General features: G+C 41.9%; 1 protein-coding gene across 1 annotated transcript; it reads right to left on the reverse strand.

The window, feature by feature from the left end:
- LOC115363077 (serine/arginine repetitive matrix protein 1-like) lies at window positions 1–1178 on the reverse strand. The gene is made up of 5 exons (XM_030057150.1): window positions 1135–1178; window positions 973–1056; window positions 770–874; window positions 62–528; window positions 1–20 (listed from the first exon to the last, which is right to left on the reverse strand). The coding sequence occupies exons 4-5, from the start codon at window positions 516–518 to the stop codon at window positions 1–3; spliced, it is 477 nt and encodes a 158-aa protein (XP_029913010.1). The 5' UTR covers window positions 519–528; window positions 770–874; window positions 973–1056; window positions 1135–1178.
- Window positions 1179–15810: the final 14632 nt, after the last annotated feature.

Raw genomic sequence — 15810 nt, forward strand, 5'->3', positions numbered from 1 at the left:
CTAGAGGATGCACGGCTTCTCTGGTGCAGGCTAGAGGATGCACAGCTTCTCTGGTCAGGGCTAGAGGATGCACGGCTTCTCTGGTGAGGGCTCGGGGACGCACGGCTTCTCTGGTGAGGGCTCGGGGACGCACGGCTTCTCTGGTACAGGCTCGGGGACGCACGGCTTCTCTGGTGAGGGCTCGGGGACGCACGGCTTCTCTGGTGAGGGCTCGGGGACGCACGGCTTCTCTGGTGCGGGCTCGAGAACGCACGGCTTCTCTGGTGCGGGCTCGAAAACGCACGGCTTCTCTGGTACGGGCTCGGGGACGCACGGCTTCTCTGGTACGGGCTCGGGGACGCACGGCTTCTCTGGTACGGGCTCGGGGACGCACGGCTTCTCTTGTGCGGGCTAGGGGGCGCACAGCTTCTCTGGTACGGGCTCGGGGACGCACGGCTTCTCTTGTGCGGGCTAGGGGACGCACAGCTTCTCTTGTGCGGGCTAGGGGATGCTCGGCTTCTCTGATCCAGTTCAGGCATATGGTGGACTCTGCAATCAGCATGATTAACATTAGATTTTTTTGGCTTTGGATTGCAAGGATGCCCTTCCTTGGTTGGTGGTTTTCTGAATGGAATATGTTCTTCAGAAATTAGGAATAAATAAAGATAAAGATTACTGGTGCATTAGACAGTCCATCTATTACGCAAGGAGACAGAGCAAAGCAATCCAGAAAATTTTCAGATTAAAATAATAGCTAATCAAACTCAAATTAACTGTAGCTGGAGTTTACCGTGGTTGTTCTTTTGGTAAGACAGCTTCCCCACCAGAATCATTCCCTTGGGGATCAGGACCAAATGGAGGAAGAATCTTTGGTGCACTAGGCAGTTCAGCTGGCCTGCAGTGACATAGCAAACCAAATATATTAACAACATTTTACATACCAATAGTAGAGGATCAAACTCAAATGAGCAGCGATTGAAATTTCTTACTTACTTCTTCCTTGGCTTAGCTTTTGGCAAGACATCTTTGGCCTCATCTTCATCTTCATCATCGCCAGGGAAGAGGATGTTCTTTGGTCTAATTAAGTAGTTGATGTTATTAAAATTGAAAATGCATATAGATATAGACATGTAGAAATAAAACATAATAACTTACATTCTTCGCCTTTTGGGTTTAACTGGAGAATCCTCCCCATCTGTCCCAAGGTCAGTGTGTTCAACAGCTTTTGGTAGCTTTAGCCTTGCCTCATTGTAATCATCTACAAAAAAATAATAACAAGAACTTACCATGGATTGTCTGTCACAAATAACTGGTGTGTTGGTTAGTTAGTCATTAGTTGGTTCATTCTTTTGTTATTCACATTTAAAAGCTCAAATACAACTGGTTAAATTTCAATAATGTGACTGATAGTGACTTTCCACAGAAATTCTGTTTTCTGATTGGTGTGCGACAACTTATGCCTATATACACATTTAGCAAAGATATTAGTCTCAACATGTAACAGAATCCACACAATTGGACTTACTTGATGTGAATATAACTCGGACTCTGTATGGTTTCCAGCCTGCTCCAGGTTGTTGTTGACTTTTTGTGGCCTTGACGACATCTACTTTGTGTGGTGGCCACATACATTCCTCTCCATTGACCCACTTTGATGGTACCACTTCCACCTCATTAGTTTTCTCAAAAATGACAATGTGATACATTGCCTATGGATAATGAAAAGACGTTTAGTCCTTCTTTAAGTTACTTTCGTTTGTTATCTGTTAAGAACTCACGAGCAATATGAGAAGAGACTAAAAAAATGTATCTGATGTCAAAAGGAACAACAAGGACCACTTACTTTGTTTGACTCAGCAGCAGATTTGAACTGGAAACACATACGAAAGTGTCATACTGTATGTGTTTAAAACCTGCTGCCAATCAATCGAAGCTATGGGAAACTGAACCAGAACAGGAAATGGGTATGCCACCTTTGGGAAACCCAGGACTACAGTTTGCACAGAGGCAACTGATTCAGTGACCCCTGGTGAGTGATTCATTTGAATGTATGAGGGGCACAACAACAAAGTCATTATGATATGGCAACCTGATGTACTTTTGTACACTTTCCTCCATCTGAAAGTACTTCACATTCATGGACAGGTTAGAAACTTTGTATATTCCTAACTCTCTGGAGTCAAATGGATATACAAAGAATGGTTCCTTGCATCTGTATTCTTTGCCTGCAATGTATTCTATTCCTCCATCAATGACAAAGTTTTCAACCAAAACCACCTTATTCCTAATTCTGATGCAGGAATCTCTCCTTGATGGTTTGACAATTATACCATCCATGGACAACACTTTAAATTGGTGTACTTCTCCACTGGTCGACTGTGGCACTGGACCATCTTCATGCTCCAACGTATATGCTTTAGCCTTTTGTGAACAAAGATCAGGACTAGAGTTGACATGATCCATTTCAGACAACCTGCGGATCACTTGAGTCAGCGCATTGCGTGGCCCCCTAACCATTTTTTTAAGTTGTCCTAAGAAATTTTCAAATGGAAAAGCTGAAATGAGATCCAAATTGCCATGCATTTTGACATCCTGACTCAGATGCACAAGACCATGTATATTGTAAACTAAAAATTCTTGCCCATAAACACAGCCAAAGTGTTCAACAAATGAAACCAGCAAGGAGTTTGCAAGGTCATTCATGCTCAAACAATATTCCGAGCTCACCAAAATGTACACACCAACAGACAGAAGCATAAAATTGTCATAGATTTGAGACTTCAAAACATCCTTCAGTGCAACAGGGCCAGTATACAACAAAAATTGGCGTAGTTCTGTTGCCTTCCATCTGTTTCTCTCAGCCAGTGTACGCGGCCTTCTGGCAAACTCTGATGGAATGTAATCCTTCATAGCAAGTAGTCTCTCTGAAACCAAAGAAACCTGACTAGATGACATACGACAACACAATGGACCAGGAGGACCCATCCACAAATCAAGCAGACGCCTCATTACCCCTAAGCACACCAAGTGCATGTAATCATGAGGGAAGGTGGCAACCATGTCAATATCAAGGTCGGAGAAAGGTGAGCGTTCGTGGTGGTGTTCCTCATCAGTGGCTTGTCTAAAACACTTGTCGGTTCTACGCCTTGCACTGGCCTCAGGGAATGTCATCCGGCTACCTATTCGAACACCAGTTTGGTGGCACTTGTCACATCCATGGTATGCAGTATGTGATTTAACACCTCTGATAAAAGCACGGGCTGGGGCGTCACACACAACAGAGGTGACATTCATAATGAATGTCTTTCCCTTGAAAACGAAACCAGTACTCAGTGTTTTTAATTCATTTACCAGATGCTGCAAATACTCTGACAAAGAATTTGGTTTAGAATACCCACAAAAAAGACCAATCATCACTGGCTTCTTACTGTACCCCTGCAATATTCCAAGTATTGGCCAAAACTGAGCACCCGTGCTCTTAAAAAGTGGCAGACCATCAAAATTCAGCTGTAGTCTAAAGATGTGTCTGTCTGGGAGAACAGACCACACCCTATCCAGAATCCTATGAAATGCATTCAGAACTCCAAAATAGTGAAATATTCCACCTGCTAAGGTCTCAATTTTGTATTTTGTTCTTGTTCTAAGTAATGTTCTTCCATCTTTGGGCAGAGAGGGATGGAGAGGTTTCAGGATGGACAGCAGGGCCGATAGAGCCATCAGCGAAATGCCAAACTCAATGGCCCAGTCTGCCAGAGAAGTCCTTAAATCAGTCATACTCTCACTGCATGCATCAGTATGATCCATGTCCATCTCATCAGAATCATCAAACCTAGGTTCTGCCTCCATATTTAGACTATGCTCGCTCTCTCCATCACTATCAGCATGCATCTCTTCACACCCACCTGATGCTTCAATATTTAAGCCTTCCTCCACATTTCCATCATATTTTGCATTTTCCTTCTCATTTTCACATGATTCTATTAGTTTTTTAACTTTTTTCAGTGCTCGTCTTCTCATATTGCTCCGCTCATTGTAGGCCCAATTCCCCTCCATATCACTTACACTTCTGCAGTTCTGCTTCAAGTATCAAGCCCAAACACAGCCCTGCAAGGAAGGAAAATGTAAGATTAACTGTAATAAAAACAATAGCAATAACAATGTATACAAATATTGAGACAAATACTGATTGTTTACAGTTGCCATATTTTATTTTTAAAATAAAAAAATTAATTAAAATTGAAATAAATTAGGCTATATGAGATCAGTGGTTCTCAAACATTTTTGTGTCAAGGACCCCCAAATTGATATGTATGTGGCTTTAGACTTTTCATTTACACTCTGGCCTGCACAGCCCTGCAATATAAATTACTGAGGTAACTTCATAATTAACTAGTTCAAAAAGCCATATAATTATTCTACATAGAAACCCCAGTTATGTTTTTGTTTTTAGCGGCTTGTTGACTTCTAAAACGTCTACACCTAATCATATGCACATTAGTAACTGAGTTAGCTTCACTCCTTTTTGTACCCTGGTGACAAGACCAATTTGTTACAGGTAAACAGAATTTCCACATACAGGGTAGCAACACTATGTAACTTTGACCGCTAACCCTGGCTTCCAGACTTAAGGATGCACATTCATACTTGCATAAAACAGCAATTTTAGTAAAACCGGGTCATATTTTACAGAGAAAATGTCCTTTGGTTTTCTCTCTGATGTCGTGCGACTGTTCTGCCTCAACTCTGTGGTTCACGGAGGTTCCTACAAGCTGCATGTACGCTGCCTGCCAACTGAAGCAGTAGCTAAAGCATCGGGTCGACCGCGGGTCGGTTGCTGGTGACAGCTCCGCGAAAATAAAAGGCTGGAGACAGGCAGAGCAGTCGTACGACATCAGAGGGAAAACCAAAGGACATTTTCTCTGTAAAATTGCTGTTTTATCCGACGTATGAACGTGCATCGTTAAGTCTGGAAGCCAGGCTCCACGGTCAAAGTTACCCACAGAATACTGTTACAACACATAACAGCTTGCGGGGACATATGTGCACTGTGTGTTAAGTCACAAAGTTATTCCTTAATCAACAGTATTCAGAAACTGTACAAGTGGATATAATAAGACCGTAAACATACCTCCTCTTTTCTCTCTGTTTCTCTCTGTTGCTCTCTGTTGCGCTCCAAAGTAAACATTCAATTCTGTGCGCGGGAGTTACAACAGGAAGTAGCTACAGCCAATGAGAGCACAGGAAACGGAGTCACATGTTGAGAGTTGGCCAATGAGAGCGAAGTACACAGCCTGACACGTTGAGTGGCGACCGAGCGGTGGTTTTATTGGTTGGCTGTCAGGGAAACATCACGACCAATCAGCGGACAGTCTTTCAGGAATCAGGCAGTGAACGTTTTCTTTTAATATAAATAATATATTTAATATATGATATTTCTCAACACAAAAACACGAAGTTGTCCTTGATAACTCAACAATAAGGTTAATGCCATCAGTTTTAATTATTAGCCTACTCATTCGATTCTGAGAAATAAAGTTTTTTTTTTTTTTTTGTCAGTGTTGAAGCTCATTGTGTTGTGGAGGTGTTTATCATTTTAAATTCACTTATTACTATAAACTCTTAAAGACTCAACTGAATTAGGAGTGTATATGTATTTTTGGGTGGTGATGTGTGAGACAAGGTAGAAAAACATTTGAAAGGTAAGACTTAACAGTTCTTTATTTTTACAGAACCATATGCGTCAGTTAATATAAGACAGATCTGGGCCACATAAACCAAACCACAATCGGCCCACATGTGGCATGCCGTCACATAAACAGTGCCATCAATTCCAGACCTGGCCCACATCCGGTTAACATACCACTTGCCATGCCAGCAGTAGCCCAGCAGTGCCGTCTTAATGCCGGATCCGGGCCAGACCCATCTGCTATGTGGGATGTGTTTTAAATGGGAAGTCGTTTGGTTGTGCACGGCAACTCCATTACGGCACCGCGGCAAATTTCAATGTCAGAAGCCTCTAACCCTTATCTACACTTTCATGAGCTAATGTGGTGTGTTTGATCAAATCTGGCTGCAGTTATGCGAGCGAAACCTGGATGTAATTATGCCACAAAACTGCTTATCATGCAATGAAAGACAAAGCCACGTTCTGCGAGACTGTTTTTTTTTTTTTTTTTTTTTTTTTAAGATGAGCTCGGTAATAATTCTCTTTGTTAATTCTCCAGATAAGTACCATAACCATATCTTCAATAAAATGTACTGTTAAAATGTACTTGCATTTGAATAAAATCCGTCAGCAGTCGTTCCACCTCTGGCACCCATACTTACCCAGGTATAAAACCATTTTTAATGGCATAGTATTAAACTATTTCCGCTTTCTTTCTGCTTTCATCCTCCTGTTTACCATATGTGTGCACACACACACATGCAGAGTCTTGGGATGGCATCAGATGTTGTGGCTTCAAATCATATATGAACTTTGGCCTTTTGTTTTCATTAAGGACAGATACGGTTGTTAGCGTGAGGCTGCGGTTGAATGCACAAGTGTTCATTAGCGCAAACCTTCATGTGAGTCCACTTGACAAGCATATGCAATTTGCTCATGCACGTGTACCCTGTGTGTATGTGTATGTGTGTGTGTGTGTGTGTGTGTGTAGGTATGTCAGTGTGTCTTCATGGCTGTTTGCTCAAATAAGGTAATGTCCATGGGAGAAAGCATCCAAGTCAGCGTATGTATGGCCGAATTTTTACGGATAACATCACCAGAGAGATGTAACAGATATAATTCTATTTGGTTTCTAGACCGAAATGATTAGATTATACCAGGTTGAAAAGCTAAAGACATGGCTGACGTTTACAGATGTCACTATGGTAGACGTCTTTCCTAGAAAACCTTTTTATTATTACATTTTTTTTTTTTTTACTGCAATGATGCTGGGCTGTCTTTGCCATATAGAGGAACAGTTTGAAAAATATAAAATCTTGCTCCATGTTCATCAGTTTGACTGCCCAGGAGGGAACACAGATGATAAGTGTGAGTGTAGAGTGCCTTTTTGTTTCTTTATTATGCAATCAAACAGAAAAGGTGCGCAATCCAAAAATTAGATTTGAGAGCAAAACTACTGACACTTCAGTCAAAAAATGTTTTATTGCAAGTAAAATAAATGTGTGATTAAAATGTGAAACCAAATTTTTGGTTGCAAATCCAAAAGTTTTGGCTGCTGTTGGGCTGAATCTCGTGGGTGGGACCTGCGCTGAAAGATGTAAGACATATTGGCCAGTCCTGATCAGAGTGACAACTTGGCAACATCCATTGTTATAGTGTAATAGTTGTAGCGCCACCTTCTGGACAGGAGTGTGGATCAGAAAGGGTACTTCTCTATTACAAACTAACTGGAACCTACATGTTCTAGATATTGACCAATTAACTTCTGAAAGCAAATCTTTTTGAAAGCATTATGGAATACAAATCCTGAAAGGTAAGGGAAACACAAATGTCCCTGCCTGCAGATGGTGTTAAAGTGTGAAAGACAGTATTTCCGCTTTCCAGAGATAAAGAGAAAGCGAGGGAGGGAGATCGTCACCTAATGATGATGTTGCAGTGCTAACTTGTGCAGAAGTTTCTGGAAAAGAAACAACAAGATCTAAATATAGAGCATTACTCAGTGGCACATCATTGCAGGAGATGCACATCTAAGCAGGATATTATGACTGCCCTGTAACACACTGTTCTGTGTGTGTGTGTGTATGTGTGCGTGTGTGTGTGTGTGTGTCTGAGTTTTGTATGCGTTTCTATGTGTGTGTGTGTGTGTCTATGATGTAACTGTCGATGACACATTAAGCTGTGGGGAACAGGCACAGTCGTGATGTGCAGCCTCATATGGTATGGAGGTGATGTGACAGATCTCGCCGCATGCACATACACGCACATATATACACACATGCACATTCAAGCATGGCATACAGCACACACGTAAACACACAGAGATGTACACATCTTACAAACACTCACACAGGCGCGCACTCAGCGCATGACTCACTTCCTCAGTGGTGTTTTTTCTTTCTTTTTTTTTTTTTCAGAGTGAGCGAATAAGAAACTTTAAAGGTCAAAGATCGATATTCCACACTGGGGCTCTCACTTAGCCTTAGAGCGAGAGTCATGCTCACAAACACTCTTAACAAGGATGACTCATTTTGTGTTTAGTTTGGCAAAAAAAAAAAAAACATGCACATTGCCCCTTTTCAGAATGGAATGTGTAAACCAAATCAGGTGTTTCGTCAACTCAGGTGTCAGCCCGTCTTACTTTTAGCACCTCACTAACGCACAGGCATACAACAAATCACCATGTTCACATTTAAACATGTGAACATTGCACTCGTATTTTTAGTAGTATCTTATAGATGGGCAGGCTCTGTTATGATTGATACGATATGATGCAGGTCTGTGTCTGTATCTAGAAAAACTCCACCACACACTAGTAAAATGCTTACACTACACATTCACAATGTACGAAATGCTCTCTAACAAGCCCTTGTATACAAGTGGAAGCAGTATTTTACTTGCGTAAGAGCACCTCAGTATAACAGTATCATCTTTAAATAGTACATGAGAGTGTTTCAGGAGGGTTTATGACCGTTTTAACAATGTATTAGAGAGCTTTTCATTATTGCTTTAAAAGTGTTTCAGAGCCGGGTGGAAGAGATTTCCATAACATTTTAATCAGTATGTGTCTCATATATGTATAAAATGCAAATCTGCACTATGTGATTTCAGAGGCTGTTAACCTCAAACTAGTGTGTGTTTGTGGAGACTTTTTGAGATGCAATGATGGCTATAAACCAACACAAGCACGAGCCATGTTGTGACCTTTTCTACTCCCTTCCAGTGTTTGTTACCAAAATCTGTGCCACACTATGGCAAACATCTGCAACATTTACTAGCCAGGCTGGAGATGTATTGCAAATATGTAATTCAGTTCTTCTGAGTTACAAAGAACATTTAAGTGCAATGTAAAGGACCTGTAAAATAGGTGGAATGCCCTGCGCGTGTGTTTTTGTTTTTCAGTGTTAGTTCTGTCCATTTTTTTTTTAATACTTTTTTACTGTTTTATTCATTTGTATGGGGTTTCTCATTAACTTAATTATCACTAATCAATTACCAGTTTTAGATATCTACAATTTAATTCTGACTAGTCATAAGTTCAAGATATCTCTAATTTCCATCAATTCAAAAATATCTGCATTATCCTTTTTTTGGATATCTTCAATTAAGTTTTAACTGGTCAGAATCAATGGAGGAGTTGATTTGTCAAGAGTTTACCTACAAACTTGTTGCTGCTGTCAGTGTCATCTAGCTGTCAGGTAAAATCACACAGTGCACATTTAAGTCTGAATTACAATCTTACACGGCACCTCTTCAGACTATCCCCTGGTGTTATGTCATGTTAGTAGGCCACTGACGTGAAACTGAAATGTTATACAAAGGACATCTAAGCAACTTGAAATGACCACCAGCAGCAGCAGAAAGCTTTTTTTTTCGAAAATGTGATTTCACAGCCTCAGCTTGTGGAGCAGCCTGGGCTGAGCTGCGACTGGAGGTGAATCTAACTAAGTAAGGTACGCTACTGCTGGAGTCCATCCGGGCTTCTGCTTGTGCTCTCTCTCTCTCTCTCTCTCTCTCTCTCTCTCTCTCTCTCTCTCTCTCTCTCTCTCTCTCTCTGTCTGTCTTTTGCTCATACTCCTCTCCTGTGTGTGTGTGTGTGTGTGTGTGTGTGTGTGTGTGTGTGTGTGTGTGTGTGCTTGTGCATGAACGGGCACCAACATGGGCGGTATGGTGCCAGGTTGAGCTACATCTTAAAGGAGGGATGAACAGCAGCAATTCATAAATTCCTAAATCCATCTGCACCAATAGTCTCTCTCTCTCTCTCTCTTTCTTCCTCTTTTTCTTTCCTTGTCATTTGCTCACTCTCATCCAGCCCTATCTTTCTGTCTATGAAATATACGCTTAATTGCAGCTCAGCAATGCAAATATAGTCCTGTACCACACACACACACACACACACACACACACACACACACTGCTTGCTTTTTTCTGTTGAGTGCAATGTCTCCACACATCAAAATGAACTGTTCAACAGCAACCATCAATACACACACTTCCATATCTTACATTTTAACTTTCTTTTCTTTCTGGACTCTGTGGAGTGTGTGTGTGTGTGTGTGTGTATGTGTGTGTGTGTGTCACAGGTGTGGGAAAGACGCTGTAATATGCCGGAGCATTTTAGTGCTAACAGGCCCTTTGGGAGAGGAAAGCGGTGGAGAGAGAGAAATGAGAGCGAGCGACAGAGAAGCGGTTCAGGCAGGACGACTGAGGCAAAAATGCAGAGCGGCTGGAAAACACGACTCGAGGGAGAAAGTGAAATTAGCAAATAAATAAATAAATAAATAAATAAATCCTAAACATAAAATAGCAGAAAATGCCCACAAACTAACACAACATTTTCGTCAACTATATTGATGATTATTAAGATGATACAAACATCTGCTGAAGCCCTTCAAGGACGCCTGGGGGGCCCCGGACCTCACTTTGAAAACCGCTGAGTTATGGGATGGTGTGTCGAGTATGGGAGACTGAAAAGGACACAGCATTGGCAAAATTTGTGTCTTGTTTCTAGCTAATTTTCACTTATTTCAAGTGAATTTTCACTTTTTCCACTGGCAAATTTTGCCAATGAAACAAGCAAATTTTCACTTGTTTGAAGTGAACTTTTACTTGAAACAAGTGAAAATTGTCTAAAAACAAGTTACTTCTGAGGTGATCATGTCTTATTTTAAGTGTAATGAGATATTTTGACTAGGAATAAGACATTTTTGACTTGAAATAAGACAAATAATCTTGGTAAGATTTTGCGTTTTTGCAGTGCACAAACACACACATATAAAGTTCAGCGGGCAACAAAAACCTATGAACACACACACACACACACTCACACACAAAAACACCTGTTCTGCCCTGTTCCATTCATGCATAAAGCGGAGGAAAATGGAGGTAACACATCACAACCTTTCTTGGTGGTGAAAGGGAAGCGCGTCAGTATTAGGGCAGCAGCCTCCTCCATCTCTGGCAGGTATTAGTTCCATAAAACCACAATTTAGAGGACAGGCCCGCCATGTAATGTGTTCCATCCACATTCTGAGTAGCAATTTGGACAGGGAATTTCAGAATCATTAAAGGTTTGAGCGTGTGTGTGTGTGTGTGTGCGTGTCTGTGTGTGTTCTTGTGGCTGTGTGTGGCTTGTGTTCCGGGGGAAAGCCAAAGAGGTTGGCTCGTACATCTCCTTCCTCCATGTCTGACAGGCTTACATACTGTACGTGAAGGTGAACATGCCTGCACAGTGTGCTTATGTGTGTGTGTGTGTGTGTGTGTGTGTGTGTGTGTGTGTGTGCAGCTTTCTTTCACAGCAAGCTTTTCTCCTGGCACACGATGAAGCAGAGACAGAGAGAGAGAGAGAGAGAGAGAGGAGAAAATGGAGGGGAACATGGAGTTTGGGGAAGTGAAACAGGCTTGGGGGGGTTGGGGTCTTCATGACAGCACGCTAACATCCACGACGTAGAATAAAAGTAACTAACATTATATCAAAAATGATAAAAGCTCTTAAACTGTTGCAAGTTTATAGGAAATGCAGGAAAAAATAAGATCAAGTTCCTGCTGCACTGCATCAATTCTGTTAAATCTCAGATCTTGCTAGTTTCTTAGCCTACTTTACTTGAACTTGCCAAATAGTGAGCCTGCATCGATGTATGAAAACTGTGTTGTAGCTTGTTCATAATTGTTTATTAATGATATGTAAAGCATTCAAAACCTAATTAATAACCTAATTACCAACCATTCATTAACCATTCATAAGCAGAATATTATTGTAAAGTGGTACGGGGAAATTCTTTTGGTTTGCTGGCTTCACCACTTCAGCCTTGACTGAAATATGTTTTCATGGATTAATAAGGATCAGAATCAGAAATGCTTTAATGATGAAACTGGGTCAGCGGCAGTTGCTCAAAAATCTCAGGAGAAGAATATATGTAAGCATAAGTGTAATTATGAGAAACAGAGAGAGAAATATAGAAATATGTGCATAAGAAATGTGTAAAAAAAAAAAAAAAAAAAAAAGTACATGCTTTATGAGCATTATGAGGAAATATGCACTTTAATCCTACTTTTACAGCAATGTGGCACAGTCCTAACCTAAATGTGGTTGATTGACAGCAGTAAGACTGTGGCAGGGCGTCACAATATATCAGAGTCTCTATTGGCTGGAAACCACCAGGTGGGAGTGACTGGCTCAAAGGTGTGCTTGTTTTGTTGCACGGCGTGGCCCAAGTGGCTCCCCATTGTACGTATGTTAATGTCAGTGATGCATAAGAATTTTATGAATTATTTATTAATTTGGTGGGTTATTTTCCAGACCCAGTGGCCATGTGTCACAGACCCCACTTGGAGAAAAACTGATTTCAACAGTGTGACGCCAGATTATGATTTTAGGAAACAAAGGAACACATTACTGTTTGTTTTTTCTAAAAGATCAGTCTTCTCTCTCTCTCTAGTACTAACCATACACTGCAATCTAAATGATTACGATGGTGCAAGAGACCTGTGTGTGATGATGGTGTCTCCTCAACAAGCTAAAATGACCGGTGCAACAATTTCCAAAACCTTTTTTATAGTCTTTGGAGTTCACCACACCAGAAAAGATGCATTCGAATTTATATGTAGCAATGCTGCCAATCACAAAAATGCACACTAGATTGATTTGAATTGAAGTAGTCCTAGTAGTAGCACTCTAGCACTTTCCACTAAACTGGCCCTCAAATCTTAAGACTCATTTGCGAGTAATTGGATGCAGGTCTGATGGGAAGATGAGAGGGACGGGATGACAGGAAGCAGAAAGGCAGCAAAGTGAGGCGCGGGGAGTGAGAGATGCTCAAAATGGAGCAGGTTTTGCCTCGCTGCCGAACGCCGGGCGCTCAGCGCTGCAGAGGGAAGACAGAAAACAGCACTAACCCTCCATTATTTCATCTCTCTCTCTCTTTCTCTCTCCCAACCAATTTACCCTGGGCTTCTCCCACATCGACCCATTTCGCTCAGTCCTCTGCCCCCTTTTTTCCACACCACCCCTACAATATTAATTAAGCTATCAATTCTGCTATACTGTCTGAATTTAAATGCATGTTTAGTGAAATTAGCTTGTAATAGCCCTCTTTAATTTTGAATCAAAGTGTGTTAATCTGTGCGTTAATACGTTATTGTTATTACGGCTCTGCTCTTTCCACTTACTTTGTCTTGCTCTCTCCTTTTTGCTCTCTTTCTTCTCCCTCTTTCTCGCCCCCCCCATCTCCCCCCTCTAACTTGTGGCATTTTGACCAAGTAAATGCAGCACCTTTGTTGTTCTGTAGAGCTTTTGCTGGCATTTAGAAAGGCCTCTGGCGAAGGGATGATAAGCTTGTGTGTGTGTGTGTGTGTGTTGTTGTTGTTGTTCATACGCGTGTGTCTACATTTGCTCATCTGTCATTCTGTGTGCGTGCACATGTGCATGGTCATCAATGTGTGGGCTCATGCATGTGTATGTACGTGTGTGTGTGTGAGTGTGTGTTTGAATGTTAGCGGGCATGCGTGTGTGACATTTGGCTAGTCTGACAATGCAGACCTGACAAGTTTGCCCTTGTCTGTTTCCTGTCAAAATAATGCAAGCAGGAAATGTCACCATGGTAACCAAGGCCAAGCCCCTCCCATCTGGAACGGGGGCTGGCGTGCTCCGTTTGGATGAACCGTTTGGACATGCCGCTTATTACAGAGCGGCACGGGCTGGGAAAAGCGCTCAGACGGTGTGCAGGTGGCATCTGTTCCTCATGAATCCTGATCACCTGGGTGAACGCCGGGAAAAGCTGCGGCGCTGGTCATTGTTTATGAAGCGAGACCTAAGCAGCCATCACTTAGGCCAAACAAGAAATTCATTTTGCAAGCATCACCAAGGGGGATAGACCTACATCAAAGGTGCTCTATGAAAAATTCTGAGGTTCAATTTACACTTAGTGAGGGCCCTTTAGACTAGAATAAAAAAAAAAAAACATGTAATAAGCATGTAATTTGACAGTGTATTTATTCAGTTTATTTCTCCGGCACAGTACATATTACTGTCATAAACATTACTGTAAATATGCCAGGATTAGCCTGGAGGCTAGTTGTCATCTGTAGTCCCTGGCCAGGTGTGAAGTCCACATGGTTTGCATCATCAGCCTGACTGATTAATAAATCATGTGCTTATCTCAGGTTTTTGGACAGCTGAGTCAATCAGTGCCTGGCACTTTTTCAAACAGCACCTTTAAGTTTTTCAAAGGTATTCACTCATTCATTCATTCATTCAGTGTAAGTGTGACTGACGTTAAGGGTTTGGCTTTGTTTTGCTGCCGTTGTTTGTCGTGCTGCAGTGTACGTGGTATTTGCCTCTTTTGATCAGTTGGCAAAATTGGCATGAGATGGTTTGTGTGCTGGATTGAAGTGGAGTAGAATCATGCCAGTATGGAACAAATGAGAGCCGCTTTCTCATATCAACTCCAGACAGCGTGCGGAGAATCAGGTGACATTGTTCGGCGTTGCCTTTTCACACTAGTGGCGCACAACAGGAGATTGTCCATGTCAGAAAAGTTCTCACCCACCAGAAATGCTCTGTTCAGTTTAGGTGCAGTGTGGCACCTGGGTAGAGCATGCAGGAGGCCAACCCTGTCTCTCAGGAGTTAGTGCAATAACAACTAATTTAATCTACAGATTTGTGTCAATGGACATGATTGTCCATTTTTTTTCCATGTGTACGGACACAAACTTGCCTTTATCAGAAGTGGCAAAACCTACTTCCTAATAAAATATCTGTAGCTTTAGACAACAGAAACATATATCCAGGTGGGTTTAGGTTTAGGCACCAAAACTGTAAACAGGTAACAGTGTCGGTCTATGAAAATGAACCCTGGTGTCACCCCGGACTTGAACCCAGGTCGTCCGGCTGGAAGTTACGTTGACTGACCCAGCCACAGATTTGTGTCCATGGACATGAATCTCTAGATTCAGTTTTTGTATCACAAAATGGCTTGAGACTGGGCTGAGGGGGCAGGACACGATGCAAAAATCACGATGTGGAAATCCCAGTGGTTTGTATAAAGCACATCAAAGCTGGTGGACGAGGCTACCGATAACCGATATTAGTGTTTTTGCGTTGATATCAATGCTGCATGTATTTGGACGTATCCTTCATCAACACGCCCTCTTGCTCTCTGTGAATTCTCCACACAGTGGCCCTCTTTATTCACACATGGGCTCAACTGGATGTTACACAGACTTTGTACTGGGGAGCTGTCAAGGTCAAATCCGTTTAATGTCCGGTCCAATTGATTCAGACATTTACATTCTCACATGCAGCTCCTCCAGGTAATGTCTAGATAAGTGCAGGGTTGCAGTGCATGTGTCAAAGGGGCTTAGCGCTGAGCCTGTCAGCTTTTAGAGCACACCCAGTAACACACAGTGTACCGTGTAGGAGAAAAAGCAAGTTATGCATGCACTTGATATTAGTCTTATACTTATAATGAAGTTGGTCACAAGTACAGTAATACAAACTGTGTGTGTGTGTGTGTGTGTGTGTGTGTGTGTGTGTGTGTGCCTGTGGTGGCCAGGCAGCCAGACTGCAGTGAGCATCTTAAAACTCTCTGTTGTTTTACCTGAACTACAGTGACACATCTGTGTGTGTGTGTCCATGTGTGCGTGCTCATGTGTGTGTTTGCGTGTGTGCT

Source organism: Myripristis murdjan, chromosome 8, assembly GCF_902150065.1.
Source record: "Myripristis murdjan chromosome 8, fMyrMur1.1, whole genome shotgun sequence".
Taxonomy (NCBI): Eukaryota; Metazoa; Chordata; class Actinopteri; order Holocentriformes; family Holocentridae; genus Myripristis; species Myripristis murdjan.

Coding starts and splice junctions, on each gene's coding strand:
- LOC115363077 (XM_030057150.1), bottom strand. CDS start 518: ATGCCTGAACTGGATCAGAGAAGCCGAGCATCCCCTAGCCCGCACAAG. Junction 21..61: donor GAGAAGCCGTGCATCCTCTA/GCCCTGACCAGA, acceptor AGCCTGCACCAG/AGAAGCCGTGCATCCTCTAG.